Raw genomic sequence first — 17,384 nt, 5'->3', positions numbered from 1 at the left:
CAAATTTAAGGAGTATTTCAGGTTAGTCTAGCAAAATAAAGGCTCACCTTCATTATTATTTTTAAATTTATTTTTATTATTATTAATTTATGAGGTTCTTGGGTTCATCTTAACAGAACTACAGCATATAACTTCAAAGATTTTCATGCAATGAGTTATGAAACTTACATCCTCTGGAGGGAGCTAAAGCTGAGTCATAGGAACTACTGACGGGGAGATGTTACCTCACTGAGAACTGACAGCAAAGCCAATGCACAGCTCCAGCTGGGAGGGAGATGCTGTATCTTAAAATGAATAAAGTGAGAAAATGATCTGTTTGAAATATATGCTAAGGAATCTAACATCAGGTCAATGTCTGAAATTTGTCACTGAAATGATAAGGTGAGTCTAAAGAAACATACTGTTATAATGGTAAGGTCAAGTTGGAGGCCATTATTAAATGCGAAGAACACAAAATCCATATTATTAAAGTCACAACATTTGGAATCTGAACAAATAATTAATAACTGAGACTGTAACGATGCATCTCAAAGAGATACAAATAAAGGGGCATGATTTTTTTTTTTTTTGAGGAAGATTAGCCCTGAGCTAACATCTGCCGCCAATCTTCCTCTTTTTGCTGAGGAAGACGGGCCCTGAGCTAACATCCATGCCCATCTTCCTCTACTGTATATGTGGGACACCTGCCACAGCATGGCTTACCAAGCCGTGCCATGTCTGCACCCAGGATCCAAACAGGCAAACCCTGGGCCACCGAAGCAGAACATGTGATCTTAACCGCTGTGCCACTTGGCTGGAGGGGCGTGATTTTTTATACCCACAACATACTGAGTCCCTCCTACTACCCACCCCTCTGCTTTGTTAGGCCTGAGGTTCCGTTACCACTTGTCATTAATAAAACACACACACACACACACACAACCTACTACAAAGCTACAGTAATCAAAAGAGTGTTGCACTGGCATAAGACTAGACATACAGATCAATGGAACAGAATTCAGAGTTCAGAAATTAACCCTTTCATTGATGGTCATCTGATTCTCAGCAAGGGTGCCAGGACAGTCTTTTCCACAAATGGTTCAGGGACAACCAGACATCCACATGCAAAAGAACCAAGTGGGGCTGCTGACACCACCAAAAAAGAAATTAACTCAAAATGGATCAAAGACCTAAATGTAAGAGCTAAAACTACAAAACTCTTAGAAGAACATACATGTGTAAATCTTTGTGACCTTGATTTAGGCAATGGTTTCTTAGATAAGACACCAAAAGCAGAGGCAAGAAAAAAATAAATAAATACACTAGACTTCATCAAAATTAAAAACTTTTGTGCTTCAAAGGACACCATCAGAGAAAATACTTGCAAATCATATATCTGATAAGGGATTAGAAACTAGAATATAAGACAGACTTAATAATAAAAGACAACTAAATTTAAGAAATGAGCAAGACTTGATAGACATTTCTCCACAGAAGACATGAAGTACACGAAAAGATGCCCAACATCATTAGTCATAAGGGAACTGCAAATCAAAACTACAATGGTATAACTCACACGGCTCAACAACAAAAAAACAAACAACCCGATCAAAAAATGGGCAGAGGACATGAACAGACATTTCTCAAAAGAAGATATGAATATGGCCATTAGACACATGAAAAGATGTTCATCATTGCTAACCATCAGGGAAATGCAAATCAAAACTACACTAAGATATCACCTTACACCCGTTAAATTGGCAAAAACATCCAAAACCAAGAGCGACAAATGTTGGAGAGGTTGTGGAGAAAAAGGAACCCTCATACACTGTTGGTGGGAATGCAAACTGGTGCAGCCACTATGGAAAACAGTATGGAGATTTCTCAAAAAGTTAAAAATAGAAATACCCTATGACCCAGCCATCCCATTACTGGGTATCTATCCTAAGAACCTGATATCAGAAATCTCAAGAGTCCGTTGCACCCCTGTGTTCATCGCAGCATTATTTACAATAGCCAAGACGTGGAACCAACCTACATGCCCAGAAACTGATGATTGGATAAAGAAGATGTGGTATATATACACAATGGAATACTACTCAGCCATAAAAAAAGACAAAATTGGCCCATTCACAGCAACGTGGATGGACCTCGAGAGTATTATGTTAAGCGAACTAAGCCAGTCAGAGAAAGATGAACTCTATATGACTCCACTCATAGGTGGAAGTTAGTATATTGACAAGGAGATCTGATCGGTGGTTACCAGGGAAAAGGGGGGGTGGGGGAGGGCACAAAGGGGGAAGTGGTGTACCCACAACATGACTAACAAAAATGTACAACTGAAATCTCACAAGGTTGTAATCTATCATAACATTAATAAAAAAAAAAATCAAAAAAAAAAAAAACTACAATGGGATATCACTTCACATCCACTACGATGGTTATAATAAAAAAGACAGACACTAAGAAGTGTTGGCAAGAATGTGGAGAAACCAGAACCCTCACACATTGCTGGTGGGATTGTAAAAGTTGCAGATACTTTGATATAGAATTACCATATGACCCAGCACTTCCCAGGCATATATTTCTCTTGGCTAAGAGAAATGAACATACATCTCCACACAGAAACTTGTACACAAATGTTCATAGCAGAGTTATTCATAACAGCCAAAACGTGGTGGGAACACCCAAATGTCCATCAATGGATGAATGGATAAACAAAATGCAGTATAACCATACAATGGAATATCATTTAGCTATAAAAACGAATGAAGTTCCGACACATGCTGCAACACTGATGAACCTTAAACATCATGCTAAGCCAAAGAAACCAGTCACAAAAAGGCCACATGTTGTATGACTCCATTTATGCAAAATGCCCAGAAAAGACAAATCCACAGAGAGAGGAAGTAGATTAGTGGTGGCCTAGGGCTGGTGGTGCTGGGGCAGGATGGGTAATGACTGCTAAGGAACATGGGCTTTCCTTTCTAGGGTGATGACGTTATTATGAAATAAGGTAGTGGTGACGGCTGTACACCTCAGTGAATATCCTAAAAACCACTGAAATGTACACTTTAAAAGGCTTAATTTTAAGGAACGTGAATTATATTTCAAAAAAGCTGGTATTTTAAAAAAAGTTACAAGAGCAGAGTCTGCTTGGCAGGCAGTGATTTTTAATTAAGCCGCTTCTCAAATGGGCAACTCCATATACTGTGCTGCAAGGTGAACAGTGGCAGGTCTGTTTAACATGGACTACAGAGAACAGAACTACAAATATGATAGATAAAGGAATTTTAATATACAGTTGAAAAGGGGTACAGTTCCGAGTCTTACAGAAAATAATTACAATACCAACATTTCTTAATTATTCATTTAAAGATGATAAAGCTAGTTAATAATCATCCCTGAACACTGAGCTCTAAGCAGAGCATGCATTCAATTTACTACCCGGCTCAATGTACTGTAGTGGGCAGAGGTGCGTCCCTCACAGTTCCCATCTTCTGGACCTCACAGCAGCCTTAAACACACCATTCACCTCTCTTTCTTCCCTTCCAAGACCTTTTCTTTGATCTTCCTCCCCAAGTGGCCACTCCCCAAGGTGTTTCTGGATGCCAAAGCGCCGAGGGCTGAATCCTTAGGCCACTCTCCAACCTGCTACCAGCTGGGCACCCCTGCCAGTTGACGGCTCACCTGCTCACCTTCCTCACCCAGTTCACACAGACAAACCCTCTGGCCCCCCTCTCTTGTTCACGGTGCTGAAGCCAACCCCTCCACCTGTGCCCCAGAGCTGCTCAACACCACAGCCACTAGCCAGAAGTGGCTGCTTACATCCAAAGTGATGAAAATTACATCACAAATTTGATTCCTTGCATCAGCCCCATGTCAGCTAGAGAACATCTGCACCATCACAGGAAATTCTCTTGGAGAGCATGGCTCTGGGTCTTACGTGCTCATCAGTTCTTTGGTGTGTCTTTCCCAATATCCTAAACCACCCCTCTTAGGCGGTTCTTTATCATGGACATTTTACCTACACAAAGCTACCCTATCTTTGAAAATCAACCAACCAACCCACCCACCCATTATTTTCTGGACCGTTTTCTTTCTTCATGGGTCCTCTTTCTCCTTCCCTGCAGAGCCAAGTCTTCTGAAAAGGCCACCGACACTCTTCCATTTTTATACTTTCCACTTCCTCTTCCCTACCCCAAAGCAAACTCATTTTTATCACATCACTTCACTAAAAACATCACCAAGGACAACCCACATATGCATCAACTGATGAACAGATAAATAAATGTGGTTCTCATAGAATGGAATATTACTTGGCAATAAAGGGGAATGAAGGGCCCGGCCCTGAAACTGAGTGGCTAAAAGTTCTGCATGCTCCACCTAGGGTCGCGGGTGTGGGCCTGCTCCACTCACCAGCCATGCGAGGGCATTGTCCCACTTACAAAAAAAAGAGAGAAGGATTGGTACAGATAGTAGCTCAGGGCGAATCATCCTCAGCGAAAAAAATGAAGTACTGATACATGTTACAACTTGGATGATCCTTGAAAACACTACGCTAAGTGAAAGAAGCCAGTCACAAAAGGCCACAATATTGTATGATTCAATTTACAGGAAATGTCCAGAATAGGACATTTCCTATTCTATAGAGACAGAAAGTAGATTAGCGTTTGCCTAGGGTTTGGGGTGCAGGGAAAGGAAGAGTACTTGTTAATGGATATGGGTGATGAAAATGTTCTAAATTTGATTGTGGTGATGGTCCCACAACTCTGTGAATATACTAAAACCACTGAATCACACACTTTAAATGGGTGAACTGCATGGTATGTGAATTATATCTCAATAAAGCTGTTATAAGAAAAAAACCATGAAGGAAACAAAAACTTGCTGGTAAATCTAGTGGTTACCTTTCAGTCCTCAGCTTACTTGACCCTACAGCACGACACTACTATAATTCAGGCCACCATCACTTAGGACCAAGATCACTGTCCTAGATTCTTGACTCTTCTACTTTGAGTCTTATCCTCCAAAATCCATTCTCATGGTGACCATAATGGCTACCATGGTTACTTAAAAATGGTTGCCTTCTTAACCATTTTTAAAGAATTAAAAATGCATTAAGTTGATCATCTCAGCCATTTGCTTCAAACAATGATTTTCCATGATGCACAGGATGAAGATCAAACTTTTTATCACGGAATATAAAGGCCCTTTATGATCTGGCTCTTGGCTTAGTCCTACAGTAGGGTCAGCACTCATCCTGGAAAGCACCCAAGAGCATATACTTTAGGCTTCGTTCAACTCCGTCGTTGTAGGGAAAGCAGCCACAGAAAGTATATAAATGATCAGGCTGGCTGTACTTCAATAAAACTTTCTTTTTTCTTAATAACAAAAAAAACAGGTGGGTGGACTTAGCCAGAGGCTGTAGTTCACCGCCCTCAGTTCCAGAATGTCACCTCTGGTCACACCTTTGACTTGCAGAAGCCGTACAGATTACAATCCAATGTCTCGAAAAATGTGCAAATGTGTTGGACAGTAAATGTTAGATACCAGGCATTCCTATTCCACTATTTTAAATAGGGGAAATAAAAATGCATTCCCACACCATCCAAAAACCCTAACAAATTTCCCCCAAATATCATGAAAAACATTTACCTACCTCTATAACAACACACCAAGGATTCTTGAATAAAATAAAACATGAACTTTAATAATAATCTTAAAAGTGGACATGTTGTGTGCACTACGCAATGATACTTTACAGACTCAGATATAAGTTACATCTTTTTTCTATACTGCAAGAAACATCCCCAATAACAAAAACAAATAAGCAAGTTATCTTCTGAACTGGACCCTGGGTGCCTGGTAGAAGCCGATGCTGGGAACCATGAAGGGCATCGCTGATGAGACAACAGGAAGATGCCGCCTCATTCAGACAAGGCGAGCCAGCAGGGGAACCACTGAGACTTGCCCTCAGCATTCTCTCTGGCCTTTCGCCTCGACTTGCAAGATATTACAACAGGCTTCTGATTCAGATAGGGAATTTGCGGTAAAACGTTTTAACTGTCATTATAGTGAATATTTGGTAGTGAGAGTTTGAACATTGAGGAATTCTTGTACACTTCCCCAAACCTACCACGTTCTATCATATAGTTAGAATTGGTAGAATGGAATCCATTCATTCAAAGAAAAAATCAACAATCATTAATTTGTGACTTCCAATGGAATAACCCAGATGATTTTCTGCCTCATTTAGAATATCTTAGGTATAAGTTTCAATTACTGATTTCACTGGGATATTTGCCAGCTACATCTTGCTAGGATTAGCAACTGTCAACATTAAATCTATTTCAAGTGCAAAGAAGCAAAAAATAAAACAAACTAAGCCAGAAATATAACCTTGTATGTAAATGTTCCTCACTTTAAAATGTTAGTAATCAATTAAAAAGGAAAAAAAAACCCAATGCTTCTTTTTGGACTGGATTTGACCTGTGGGGCAGCAGTTAGCCACTCCTGATGTAAATGGCGTCTCATCTCCTTCTGTTCCCAACTACGGCACACCCACAGGCCGTGCTACAGTCTGAATGTTCTGCTCCCCAAAATTCCTATGTTGCAAGTCCTAACCCCAGTGTGATAGGATTAGGAGGCGGGGCCTCATGAATGGGATTAGTGTCTTTAAGAGACCCCAGAGAGCTTCCTCACCCCTTTCCACCATGTGAGGACACAGTGAGAAGGCACTGGTCACGAACTAGGAAGAGGGCTCCCACCAAACAAGACCATGTGGCACCCTGATCTTGGACTTCTGGCCTCTAGAACTGTGAGAAATAAATTTCTGCTGTTCATAAGCCACCCAGTCTGTGGTATTTTGTTACAGTAGTCTGAAGAGACTAAGACAGGCTGTGGCCGATCCAGTTCAATGATGAACGGGACTGGTATCACCAGGTATCCTTATCTTGTTCCTGACTTTAATGGGAGGGAGTGTTTTGAAAGTTTCACCATTAAGTAGGAAGTGTGCACTAGGTTATGTAATTAATTCTTTTCCTTTCATTTACAATAAATGCTAAGTTGTGTTTGTACAGAGAATCAGCAGGTGCAACATTCTGGTTACTGGAGCATTACCATAATATCATCCTTGAATGGCCAATGTTCATAGAATTTGCATGTAACATATAGAACACTTAAATCATACTGAATAACATATGATCTTCCATCTCACAGCACTTAAACATTTTATGGAACCTTAAAAGAACCACTTTTAACACTAATTATCAACAAGAACAACTGTGAGAAGGCTTAAAATATTTGCAGTCCACATACCTATGCTAGCAGATAACTATTTTAAGATTTCTATAAACAGAATTTTATATCATAATGTTTTTCATACTATACCAATAATTTTTACGTATGTAACTACTGGGTATGTAATAATGAAATGCAGTTATTATGTAAAAAAAAATACCATTCAGCCTTCATCCAGATTTCTTAAGCAATTTTGAATAAAGATCTTCAATGAGATAGACGCCAACAACACAGAAACACAAAATGTCAGTATCTTGTGATCTGAGATCCAATTTTACATAAAGTTTACTTTACCTTTCCAAGCATTCTGCCCAGGAAGTAGTAATGTCTGGCAAAGGAATCTCCCACAAGCATCTGAGCAGCTGGGTTGGGGTACAGAAGCCCTTCATTAGTAGTCTTAAAGAACCCCTGGTTGGGGTTAAATCCTGACTTCAGTAGTTCATTTAGAAACTCTCTGAAAATACCACCCCCGTCAATGCCAGCTTCATCCAGGCCATGTGCATTGAGTAAGTGCACGCGGATCCGCTTTTTCAAATCAGGCTCTGTTAAAGAAGGGGGGACGGGGGCAAGGAGAAAAGATTTTAAAAGAAAGCAATAAAATAAGCTGGTATTACAGGAAGTTTAGGGAAGGGGAGCAAGAATATTAGAGATATTTTATTGCAAGACTCAAAAAAAATCAAAGAGACAATGAAATAGACTGACCAGTTATTTCCCCCAGAGTCTACAATGGGAAAAAGAGAGAAAGAAGCTCCTTTACATTAATATATCAAGAATGGAGCTGGGGAGAAAAGGGGGTGTTCAGGAGGAAATAAAATTATCCCACACATTCTAAAAGATGTAACAAACTAAAATACTAGGAGAGGAGGGGAGTGGAATTAAGGATAAGCGATGATACTGGAACAGAAAATTATTACCAAGAAGGAAAAAAAAGACAAATGATTAAAGAAGATGTCAGTAAAATTAACATTACAAAGACCTTTGAAAGAGGCCACTGATACAGGAGAGTCAGACGTAAGAATTGACATCATCATTTAAAAGTGATGTTTAAGAAATACTGATAGCTGAAAAAGTAGAAATATTTTTGGTTATATAATGTGCTGCAAAGATTTAAAAAAAAAGGAGGGGAGGGGCTGCCAGCCTGGTGGCACAGTGGTCAAGTTTGCCCACTCTACTTTGGTGGCCTGGGGTTCACGGGTTTGGATCCCAGGCATGGACCTACACACCACTCATTAAGCCATGCTGTGGCGGCGTCCCACATACAAAATAGACGAGGACTGGCATGGATGTTAGCTTAGGGCCAACCTTCCTCACCAATAAAATAAAAAATAAAAATGGCAAAGCTGCTTAACTAAGCTTGATATCTGAGAGGCATTTCCACACAGGTCCTCATAAGGACAGTACTGCACAAGTAGGAATAACATGTCCCCAGACTCACTGGCATGAACATGACAGCCTTTGATACAGGCTTCAGGATTCAGACCCTAAATACATACCAACAAAAGAGATTCTACCAAGAGTGAAAACCAGGTGGTCTCTGGTGGACAGGCTTAATCAGGGAGCAGGTCTGAGAAAGTAACTGACATGAACTTTATCTTTTCCCACCAATGTCCTTTAGGTGCTTTGCAAATAAGTAGGGAGGAGGGATGGAGGGGTGGGCAGGGGGCTGCTGCATCCAGTGCAGCAAGGTGGAGAGCAAAAGGACCAGGTCTGGCCACTGCACCACTGTCCACAGGCTTTAATGAGCTGCTGCCATCTTTCAGACTTAATGTGCACTCACCCAAACGTAGCTGACCTGAGGCATCTCAAGGGACAAGTGACCTCTAGAAAACACTCTGGAAAGGGGTTAGCAGAATGTATGTTCATACACCAGTGCTACAATGGACAGTGTCAGGACCTCTGAAGTCAGAGAACCTGAGCTCTGAATATTCTAAATACGTTTCAAACAGGGCCAATGATAATTGTACGGACTGAGGTTTACACCATTGGCTGCAGCTACCAACTGTGCCTTTCATGGAGCCAGCACAGGACAGGGTCACCTTCATCCTGCCAGCAAGGGCAAGAGCTGGAGCAAGTCAGCTCTGTCTTAACACCCACATCTCCCTCAGGAGCAAAGCAAACAAGCCTAAACAATGTGGCCACAGCTCACTCTTGCACTTTGCAAAGAAATAACTATCAGTGACTATTTACCCTGAGCTAGAATTTACGCTAGGAATTTTACATACATTTCTTCAAATCCTTTAACATCCAACCTTCTGGGTTAAGAATTATCCCTATTTGCAGTGAGAAAACTACAAACAAGGAAGTTTGAATTATTTATCTAAAGACATATAGCTAATATTGTAAAGGGAAGTGCTATAATTAAAAAATATGTCTATTACCTACAAAGCATAGGCTCGTCTACTAAAACACTTTTATTTTTTAAATTTAACTACACTTACATGAAGAACATGCATTTCACTGATGATTAAATTCTACAAATATGTTATCTGCATCTATTTTTATTAATATGATTACAAAATATGTTCAATCTCAAGTTCTGGGCAAATGCCAAAAGAAATCTAAGCAGATAATTATAGATGCAACACAAAAATACAGTTGGGTATTTCTTACCTTTACATATACCCTCTTAACATCTAGTTTTAAGGATGAACCACAAGCATTTATTTGTCATATATAATATTTCTCAAACTGATTGTTAGCAGTTAGCAGCAGCAGATTTTGTCAAAGTTTTAAGTGAAAAGATCTTGTAAGTAGGAAACGCTCAACTATGGTTCATCCTTTAACCTTCTCATTCAAACTAATATTCTAAGGTCGGGGGGTCACTGGCTCTCAGAGACTCAATGGTCATTCACAGAAGTAACCCCTTCAGTGACGGCTAGAATTGATTCTGTGCTTCCCTGAAGCTCATTTCTATAAACAACAATACACAACAGCACAATAATATTTTCAGAATCAAATCTAGCCTTCTTGTTATCTTGCCACTACTTGTTTCTAAGGACAAATTAAAAATATATACTTACATAGTAAGGTTTTAGTGAAAAAAACCTAAGTAAAACGTTAATTTGATTTTACCCTATTATCATTTCTTCTTCAGGAAAACAACGTAATAAACCCTGCCCATTAAATGAAACAAAATGAAATCAAACAACACACAAAAGTGTAGACAAGTGAGGCTCCCAGGAACTGACTACAGTGCGATTCAGAGCCAGCTCTAGCAAATTCTCATCCAAGATCATGACTGACAGCAAGAGCCCACTATGATGCACTGTCTCTATAATCCTTACAACACTCCTGAGAGCAGACACGATCATTTCTCCATATTCTTCACATGGAAAAATTACAGTCCAAACCACGCTCTTGCTCGAGTAAAACGCTGCAATAAGCCAGTGAGGTGGAAAGAGCATGCACAGGCGTCATTGCACCAGGACATGTGTCACTCTGCTTGCTTAGCTCCCAGCTGTGAAGAGAAATCACTCCACTTCTCTGAGCTCCACTCAGTCAACTCACCTGTCAGACAGGGCTAAGACCCACACTTGAGAAAATCGTTCTGAGATGATATAAGATAACGAGTACCCATAAAGGATGGATTTGCTTTGACTAGATGATGTATGGAATAGTCATATTAATTGATTATATGTAAATGATTAGTCAACAAAGCACTTCAAACCAATTTCCCATAAGTAAATTAAACATTCTGAGATGATATTTAATTTTGCTAATTTGCCTAGCAAAATTCCAAACAATTTCAACACATGGTTTTAAATTTCTTATTAAGCCCTGAATTAGACAACATTTGTAAAGATTTAAAACAACTTAACATGAATATTCTGAGATTTTTCCAAATCCTTTAAACTTGATGCAATTATCAGTAGGCACTTAGGAAGGTGGAGTATGATCAACTTCTGAATAATTTTTAAGATTAAGAGTTCATTACGAAATTTGAGGCTTGCTATAAGTGGTCAGTAATGTCTTTAAAAAATCACCTACATGAAATAGTTGTAAATTTAATTTAAAACTGCTGCTAAGCACATGTTCTCACTTTGGCTGAGGAGCTCACACACACCACCTCCCAGCAGCCTGGAGGAAGCCTAAGCCAGCCGAGTGTGGAATCAGCTGTGCCATGAACGTCCGCGCCCTTCGCTATAGCCTCACCTGGAGGACTCACCTCCTCTCGCGTGACCTCTTTCTGAAGGTCCCAACTTCAACCACACCTCAACTCTTCTCTGAACACTATGCCAACTGTTGGCAAATTTATCATTTTGTTGTAACTATTGTGGTTTTTTCCCCAGGTTCAATCACAAATCTAACAAACATCTACTGAGTGCTAGCGGTGTGTGCTGACAAGGGATAAGGATGGCGAGGACCGCTGGTCACCTGGGAGACACAGACATGAAATCTGCTCACATGACAACACAAACAATGACAATAATTGATTTATGAGGGACTGTGGATCCCAAAGGAGGGAGAACTATTTTTTTTCCAGAAGTACATTAGACTAGACATCAGAATACCTGATCTTCACCTCAATTATACATAAAATTTTGAAAACATAGTATCCTAGGCAAGAGTAAGCCGGTATAGTGGAGAGTTCATAGCCTGTGGTCAGACTTGAGTTAAAACTCTATCAGAGTTCGTGGTATTTGGCTTCAGAGGGCTACGGCATGGATTAAATGACAAAGCTAAATTACATCAAAAACAAAAGCCTTGCACACAAAACCTGGAATTGAGAAAGGCAACAAGTGATGTTAGTCTCCCTCCACTGTTCCCACAGGATGGCAAACTTAGCTCTTCATCTAAGCAAGAAAACAAAATTATTCAAGACGGGAGGTTTTGCTCTCCCAGAAGAAAATTAAATTACTTCCTTAGAAGAAAAGGCAACTGTTATTTCACATGTGACAACCTCCCATCATCTCCCAAGCTGTGAGCCAGATCCTGCCAAGCTTTCGTTTTTAATTCCCTACACTGATTTAATGAATATCACAGATACCATATTCTGAAGTTAAAATTATTAATATATAAATTAATAATACCCAAACTTTTAACATTGGGTGTCAAATATTAACAGAAGATAAAACGTATCATTGACCGCTAAATGCTGTCCAAATAATTCTTACAATATAATTCTCTTTGATCTAAGAGTACCGTCATTGAAGCACTCATCTTTTTATAAAGAAATTAGGATCGCAATGGTGTTTATTTTAGTATATTTAATTTGGATCATAATTTATAATATTTACATAAATAGTTACATAAAATGTAGAAAGTAAATGGTTTCCCATCAACATTTTTAGAACTATAGGTTGTTGACTGAATTTTAGAGAGAGACATCTGGGGGCAGTGGGGGAGTTTCTTGCCTTAAAAAAAAAATCAATATTTGAAAGGCTTCTGTTGCAATAATTATTTGTCAATCTTAGGAACATTATTGGATAAAATACATCTCCCAAATCTGACCTACTACATTTCAGTTTTAAAAAGTCACTACAGAACAATATGGACACTAATTTTTTAATGAAGACCTTTTTCTAAAATAATGCCTCAGCCTCCCCCTGCCAACATGCATACACAAAGAGAGAATTATATGTACCATTTTCTGGGGAAAGTTTGTCATAAGCATCTTCATAAATATAATTTCTTCTTATTGTAACATTAATTCCATCCAGAAATGGACCATCTCCTTGAACTTCTTGCTTATCTGCATAAATCAACCTTTGAAAGATCTAACAAACAGGAGAAGCTGTAAGGTTATTTGAAACAACAGACTTTTCATTATAAACATAAGCAACCAAAAGGGAAAACTGCTAAATAAATCTTAGCTTATTTCCAAAATTCTGAAATAAAATTTAAAGGCCAAGGTACTAAATACTGCTTTTATGCCTTATCAATAAATATGTGATATTTACTTATTTGTAATATTGCTCCTCTTCCCCATTTTACAACAAATTTTTAAAATCGCATGCTATAGTATATTTTCAGTATTTTCTTTTGTAAGCCCTTTATAAAAACCCAGGTGGTGAAGGGAAGAAAAACAGCTTTTAGAGCTGTATATTAAACATTACTGGGAATATCTCCGTAACGATAAATAAAACTCAAGTAATTTTTTTGACACTAAAAATCCAGTAGAGGGAGCTCAGGAATTATGTAATAACACGTATATGTCTGTGTGTGTGTGCATGTATGTGTTTTAATAGAGAAATATCAATAGCTTTAAAAGGAACTCATTCTTTTGTTCATCCTATAAAAAAGAGTGGGCAGGCCTAAAAAATACCCTCTTAAAGCCATTTCCTAAGAATAGAGCCTAGCAGTTTTCACAAATTTGCTAAGTAAACTTGATGAACACAAACAAAACATTTTAAGTTAAATTTGGAAACAGATAAATATAAACAGTTTGTATATTAGTCAAAAATCACCAGGCGAGAAATTAAGATACCTGTCTATCCATCTCTTTTTCATAAAGCAGTGTTTGTGATATATAACTTTAAGATAATGTACAGAAACTTATCTTTTTTAAAAATTGCATTTTCAAAAACAATGCAAAATTTACTAGACAAAAAGGACCTTATACTCCCATTATAATAAATTGATACAGCATTACAGGTCTTTTAAAAACTAGCTACAACTAAGGAAAAAATATTTCAGGTTTATACAAGGAGATACTTGGTTGGATTATGCTTTTACAAATTGTTGTAAATTATCACAATCTAATGAGAAAAATATAAATTACATAATTAGGTAGGCACTAGGTAACTTCAGAGATGTTTTTCATTGGTGTTAATTTTTTAACACTGAAGTGATATAAACAACCATAAAACATTCATAGTGACTCCATAAAGAAACCAAATTTCCTACCTTTACTCGTTCCTCAAATGGAACCACAAAGGGCAGCTCTGTCAGGATGGCGAGTTGTCTCTCCTCCGACACTGACAGAGGTGGGGACTCCAAACCCACTGCAACACAGTTCAAACCCGCATTAGTGATGTGCACTTTCCTTTCCAGACTCACAAGGCTACATGCTCTATGGTTCAATTCAGAGACATTCTGGAAAAGGCAAAGCTATAGGGACAACAGACAATCAGGGGTTGCCCAGGGATGGGGCTGGCTACAAAGCAGCATGCGGTAATTTCTAGAGTGAAGAAACTATTCTACGTGGTTGCTCATGGTGGTGTGTGCTCACCAGAAATCACAGACGAGTGCACTAAAAAGAGCAACTTGCACATACGTAAATCACGCCCCCACGGACCTGGGGAAAACGCAGCTCCCAGCGCACTCACCGTCCAGAGTGGACTGCAGAGGGCCGATCCTGCCCATGCGCCGGAGCCTCCACGCGGGTCTGGAAGCTGGTACGTAGAGCTGGGTGACCTGCGTGGACAGCAACCCCTGCTCAGGACTTCCTTGTGTCCTGGTACTAACTCTGAGCTTGTCCCGTGTGAACAGAATCCATGTTCTCACTGCTTTACAGGTAGCTAGGTCCCTCCTTTTGACCTCATGTCCTTTCCAGGTGACCTTTCCATGTCCTCTCTTCCCAGCTGGCTGCTCTTTTACACCTGTACGGTGTAATTATTTTTCTAACACATCCCAAGGAAATCTCTACTTGTTCTATTTAACGAGGTATAACAGCTGGACATAGTAATCATAAGATGATTGCTTGACAAAGCAAAACATAGCAGCTGTAAAAAATTGAAAGTTTCGAGGTGGCCTGGTGGTGTAGTGGGTTCACGTGTTTGGATATTGGGCAAAGACCTACACACAGGCCTTGCTGTAGGGGCAGCCCACATATAAAATAGAGGAAGACTGGCACAGATGTTAGCTCAGGGGCAATCTTCCTCACCAAATAAAATAAAATAAAATAAAGTTTCTTCCTATTACCAAATAAGCTTGGTAGAGTATGCTTTAATTTGTCCTTCAGCCCTTATTTTTGCCCTTATAATTTTGGACGAAGCAGAAGCATGTGTCCTGTAATATTCCCATCATCTGGATTTTGCTCATCACACTCTCATGTTGTTATTTAACATGTACATACATCTGGCCCTTCTATTTCCTATAAATTTGTAGTTACATCTAGAGGTTTCATCACATTCAGGTTTGGGGGTTTTTCCCCTTTTTTTTTTTTGGTGAGGAAAATTGTCACTGAACTAACATCCCACCAAGGTCTGGTTCTTTTGGTGGGAAAAGTTGTTTAGAGGCCCCACTCTGGGCCCGGAGGTATTCACTGCTCCGGGATCTATCAGGTTTCTTGATTGGGTCAGTGGGTAGAGCTAGAAGCCACATGCTTAATTTAAAAGATACAATATCTTATGCAGACATAGTAATGCTTCTGAAACTGTTCTAAAATACACGTTTTCTTTTCTTTACTGTTTCTGTAATCTTGTTTCTGCTATACCCCTCCACTCTCTGACCTTGTCCCCAAGATTCTGAAATGAATCCAGTCGTGCCTTTTTCTGACAAAAAGTAACACCACCTCATGTCCTTTGTTAATGTTTTTTCCATTAATTTTTTAATATGTTATACTATGAGTCTACTTTAGATATAGATTTTAGTAATATTCAAATTTGTCCCTGTTGTTTTAGAACACCAAGGATAGGCTCTGTGTCATTTAAGTACTAAATACAGATGGATAATTAATACCAATAAAGGCAAAATCTTTTTCAACACCAACAAAGCATTATTAGGCTTCGATATAATCTATGGTTAAAAGAGCAACTTAGGTTTAATAACAAACTCAGGATGCATGTTAAATCAATGATATTACTATATATTCTATTATGTGACCTCAGAGCTAGTAATAAAGTTTACTGCTAATACTTAGTTGTATAACAAGTAACAAACAACTTAAAAAAGGATTTATTTCTTCCTCCATAAAGACAAAAACTAAAAAAATGTTTAATGAAAAATATTAAAAAGATCTTTCAGTAACACCTTATCTGCTTTAATATCTTCTTGTTCTGACAGCCAGTGATTTGGAGGACAAAAATTTCTCCTTGTGTCTCTGGACTTCAACATTTTCACTAGATTGGTGATGACCTGAAGAGGAAAAACAGGCCTATGTCATATAAACAAGCTCAGGAACTGCCCCGCACACGAGTGAGCAGCAGCACCCATGGGGAGTCAGAGCCACGGCACACTTCTCCACCCACACGCTTGACAGGGTGTGGGTTTCGGGGATCGAGACCTGACTGGACCACCACCAGTTTACAGAAAACTATCTCAGTGTGTGATCACAAGAATAAGTTTTAAGTACAAAGCAGTTAGTTATGTGCAAACAAAGAGAGAAAAATTAACATAAATAACGTGAGCAGCCTGATTTTTTAAATACTACAAGGGAGGTAGTAATTAAGTTTTGAAACACAAATCTGGAAAACATTAGGTCATTTGGGCTGTAATACGAGACATCTCCAAGTAAAACAATTTTATGATACTTCTTCCTAAGGTAAAATAGCATTTCTTATTTTTCTGATAAACATTATATCAAGGGTGCTAGGGGGGACAAAGAAGCGTCCTAAGTACATCTCTCACATCTTCCAAAAAGAGAAACAATTTCAGTATTTCCCTTTCATAAGTCTCTGCAGTTAGGTCTACTTCCTACCATAATTCCACACAAACTTAGTCTAACTTCCTTCATAAAGCTTCTCAAAATGCTCTGGCCTGTCTAAACTTCCACTGCATTATTATAGCTTAGTCCTTTATTATTCTTTTTCCAGTGAGCCTCAGTGCCTCTCTGGTTATGCAGTAAGCTCCCCATGAACAGAACCAACTAACAACCTGGAAACGTAGTAGCTACTCGACGACTGACCTGAGAACAGTAATTAACTGTAAATTTTGTAATATATGATTAAAGAGATCTAATAGCACTGTTTATTTAAAAAAGACCTGATTTCTATATTACACAGAAATGTATTCTGTAATATACAAACCAAAATAAAATTGTAAATCCAAAGTTTTAAGCCTTTACAACCAGGATTTGATCATACAACTACTATGCAGTTAAAGTAAGACTATGATGGTGTTTTCTGAAAGTCAGCCAGGCTCGTGTACACGCTGCCTCCAATTAAGTAAAACAGAACTTGGACAAGGAATAATAATATTAGGGTAACGTGACAAATTTCCAA

The 17,384-nt window shown here is 38.8% G+C and overlaps 1 protein-coding gene across 1 annotated transcript in view; it reads right to left on the bottom strand.

Annotated features, from left to right (window-relative positions):
• The window catches only part of UBE3C (ubiquitin protein ligase E3C), a 123,711-nt gene that overhangs the window by 38,242 nt on the left and 68,085 nt on the right, over positions 1–17,384 (bottom strand). The window contains exons 14-18 of the mRNA XM_044765653.2: positions 16,195–16,299; positions 14,550–14,637; positions 14,128–14,225; positions 12,866–12,998; positions 7,576–7,823 (exon numbers count right to left, since the gene is read on the bottom strand). Coding sequence (XP_044621588.1) covers positions 7,576–7,823; positions 12,866–12,998; positions 14,128–14,225; positions 14,550–14,637; positions 16,195–16,299 — 672 coding nt within the window. The remainder of the gene's footprint in view (positions 1–7,575; positions 7,824–12,865; positions 12,999–14,127; positions 14,226–14,549; positions 14,638–16,194; positions 16,300–17,384) is intronic.

The sequence above is a fragment of the Equus asinus genome, chromosome 1 (genome assembly GCF_041296235.1).
Source record: "Equus asinus isolate D_3611 breed Donkey chromosome 1, EquAss-T2T_v2, whole genome shotgun sequence".
NCBI classification, from domain to species: Eukaryota; Metazoa; Chordata; class Mammalia; order Perissodactyla; family Equidae; genus Equus; species Equus asinus.
The sequence above is the reverse complement of the archived record's forward strand: the minus strand, read 5'-3'. Positions and strand labels throughout refer to the sequence as shown.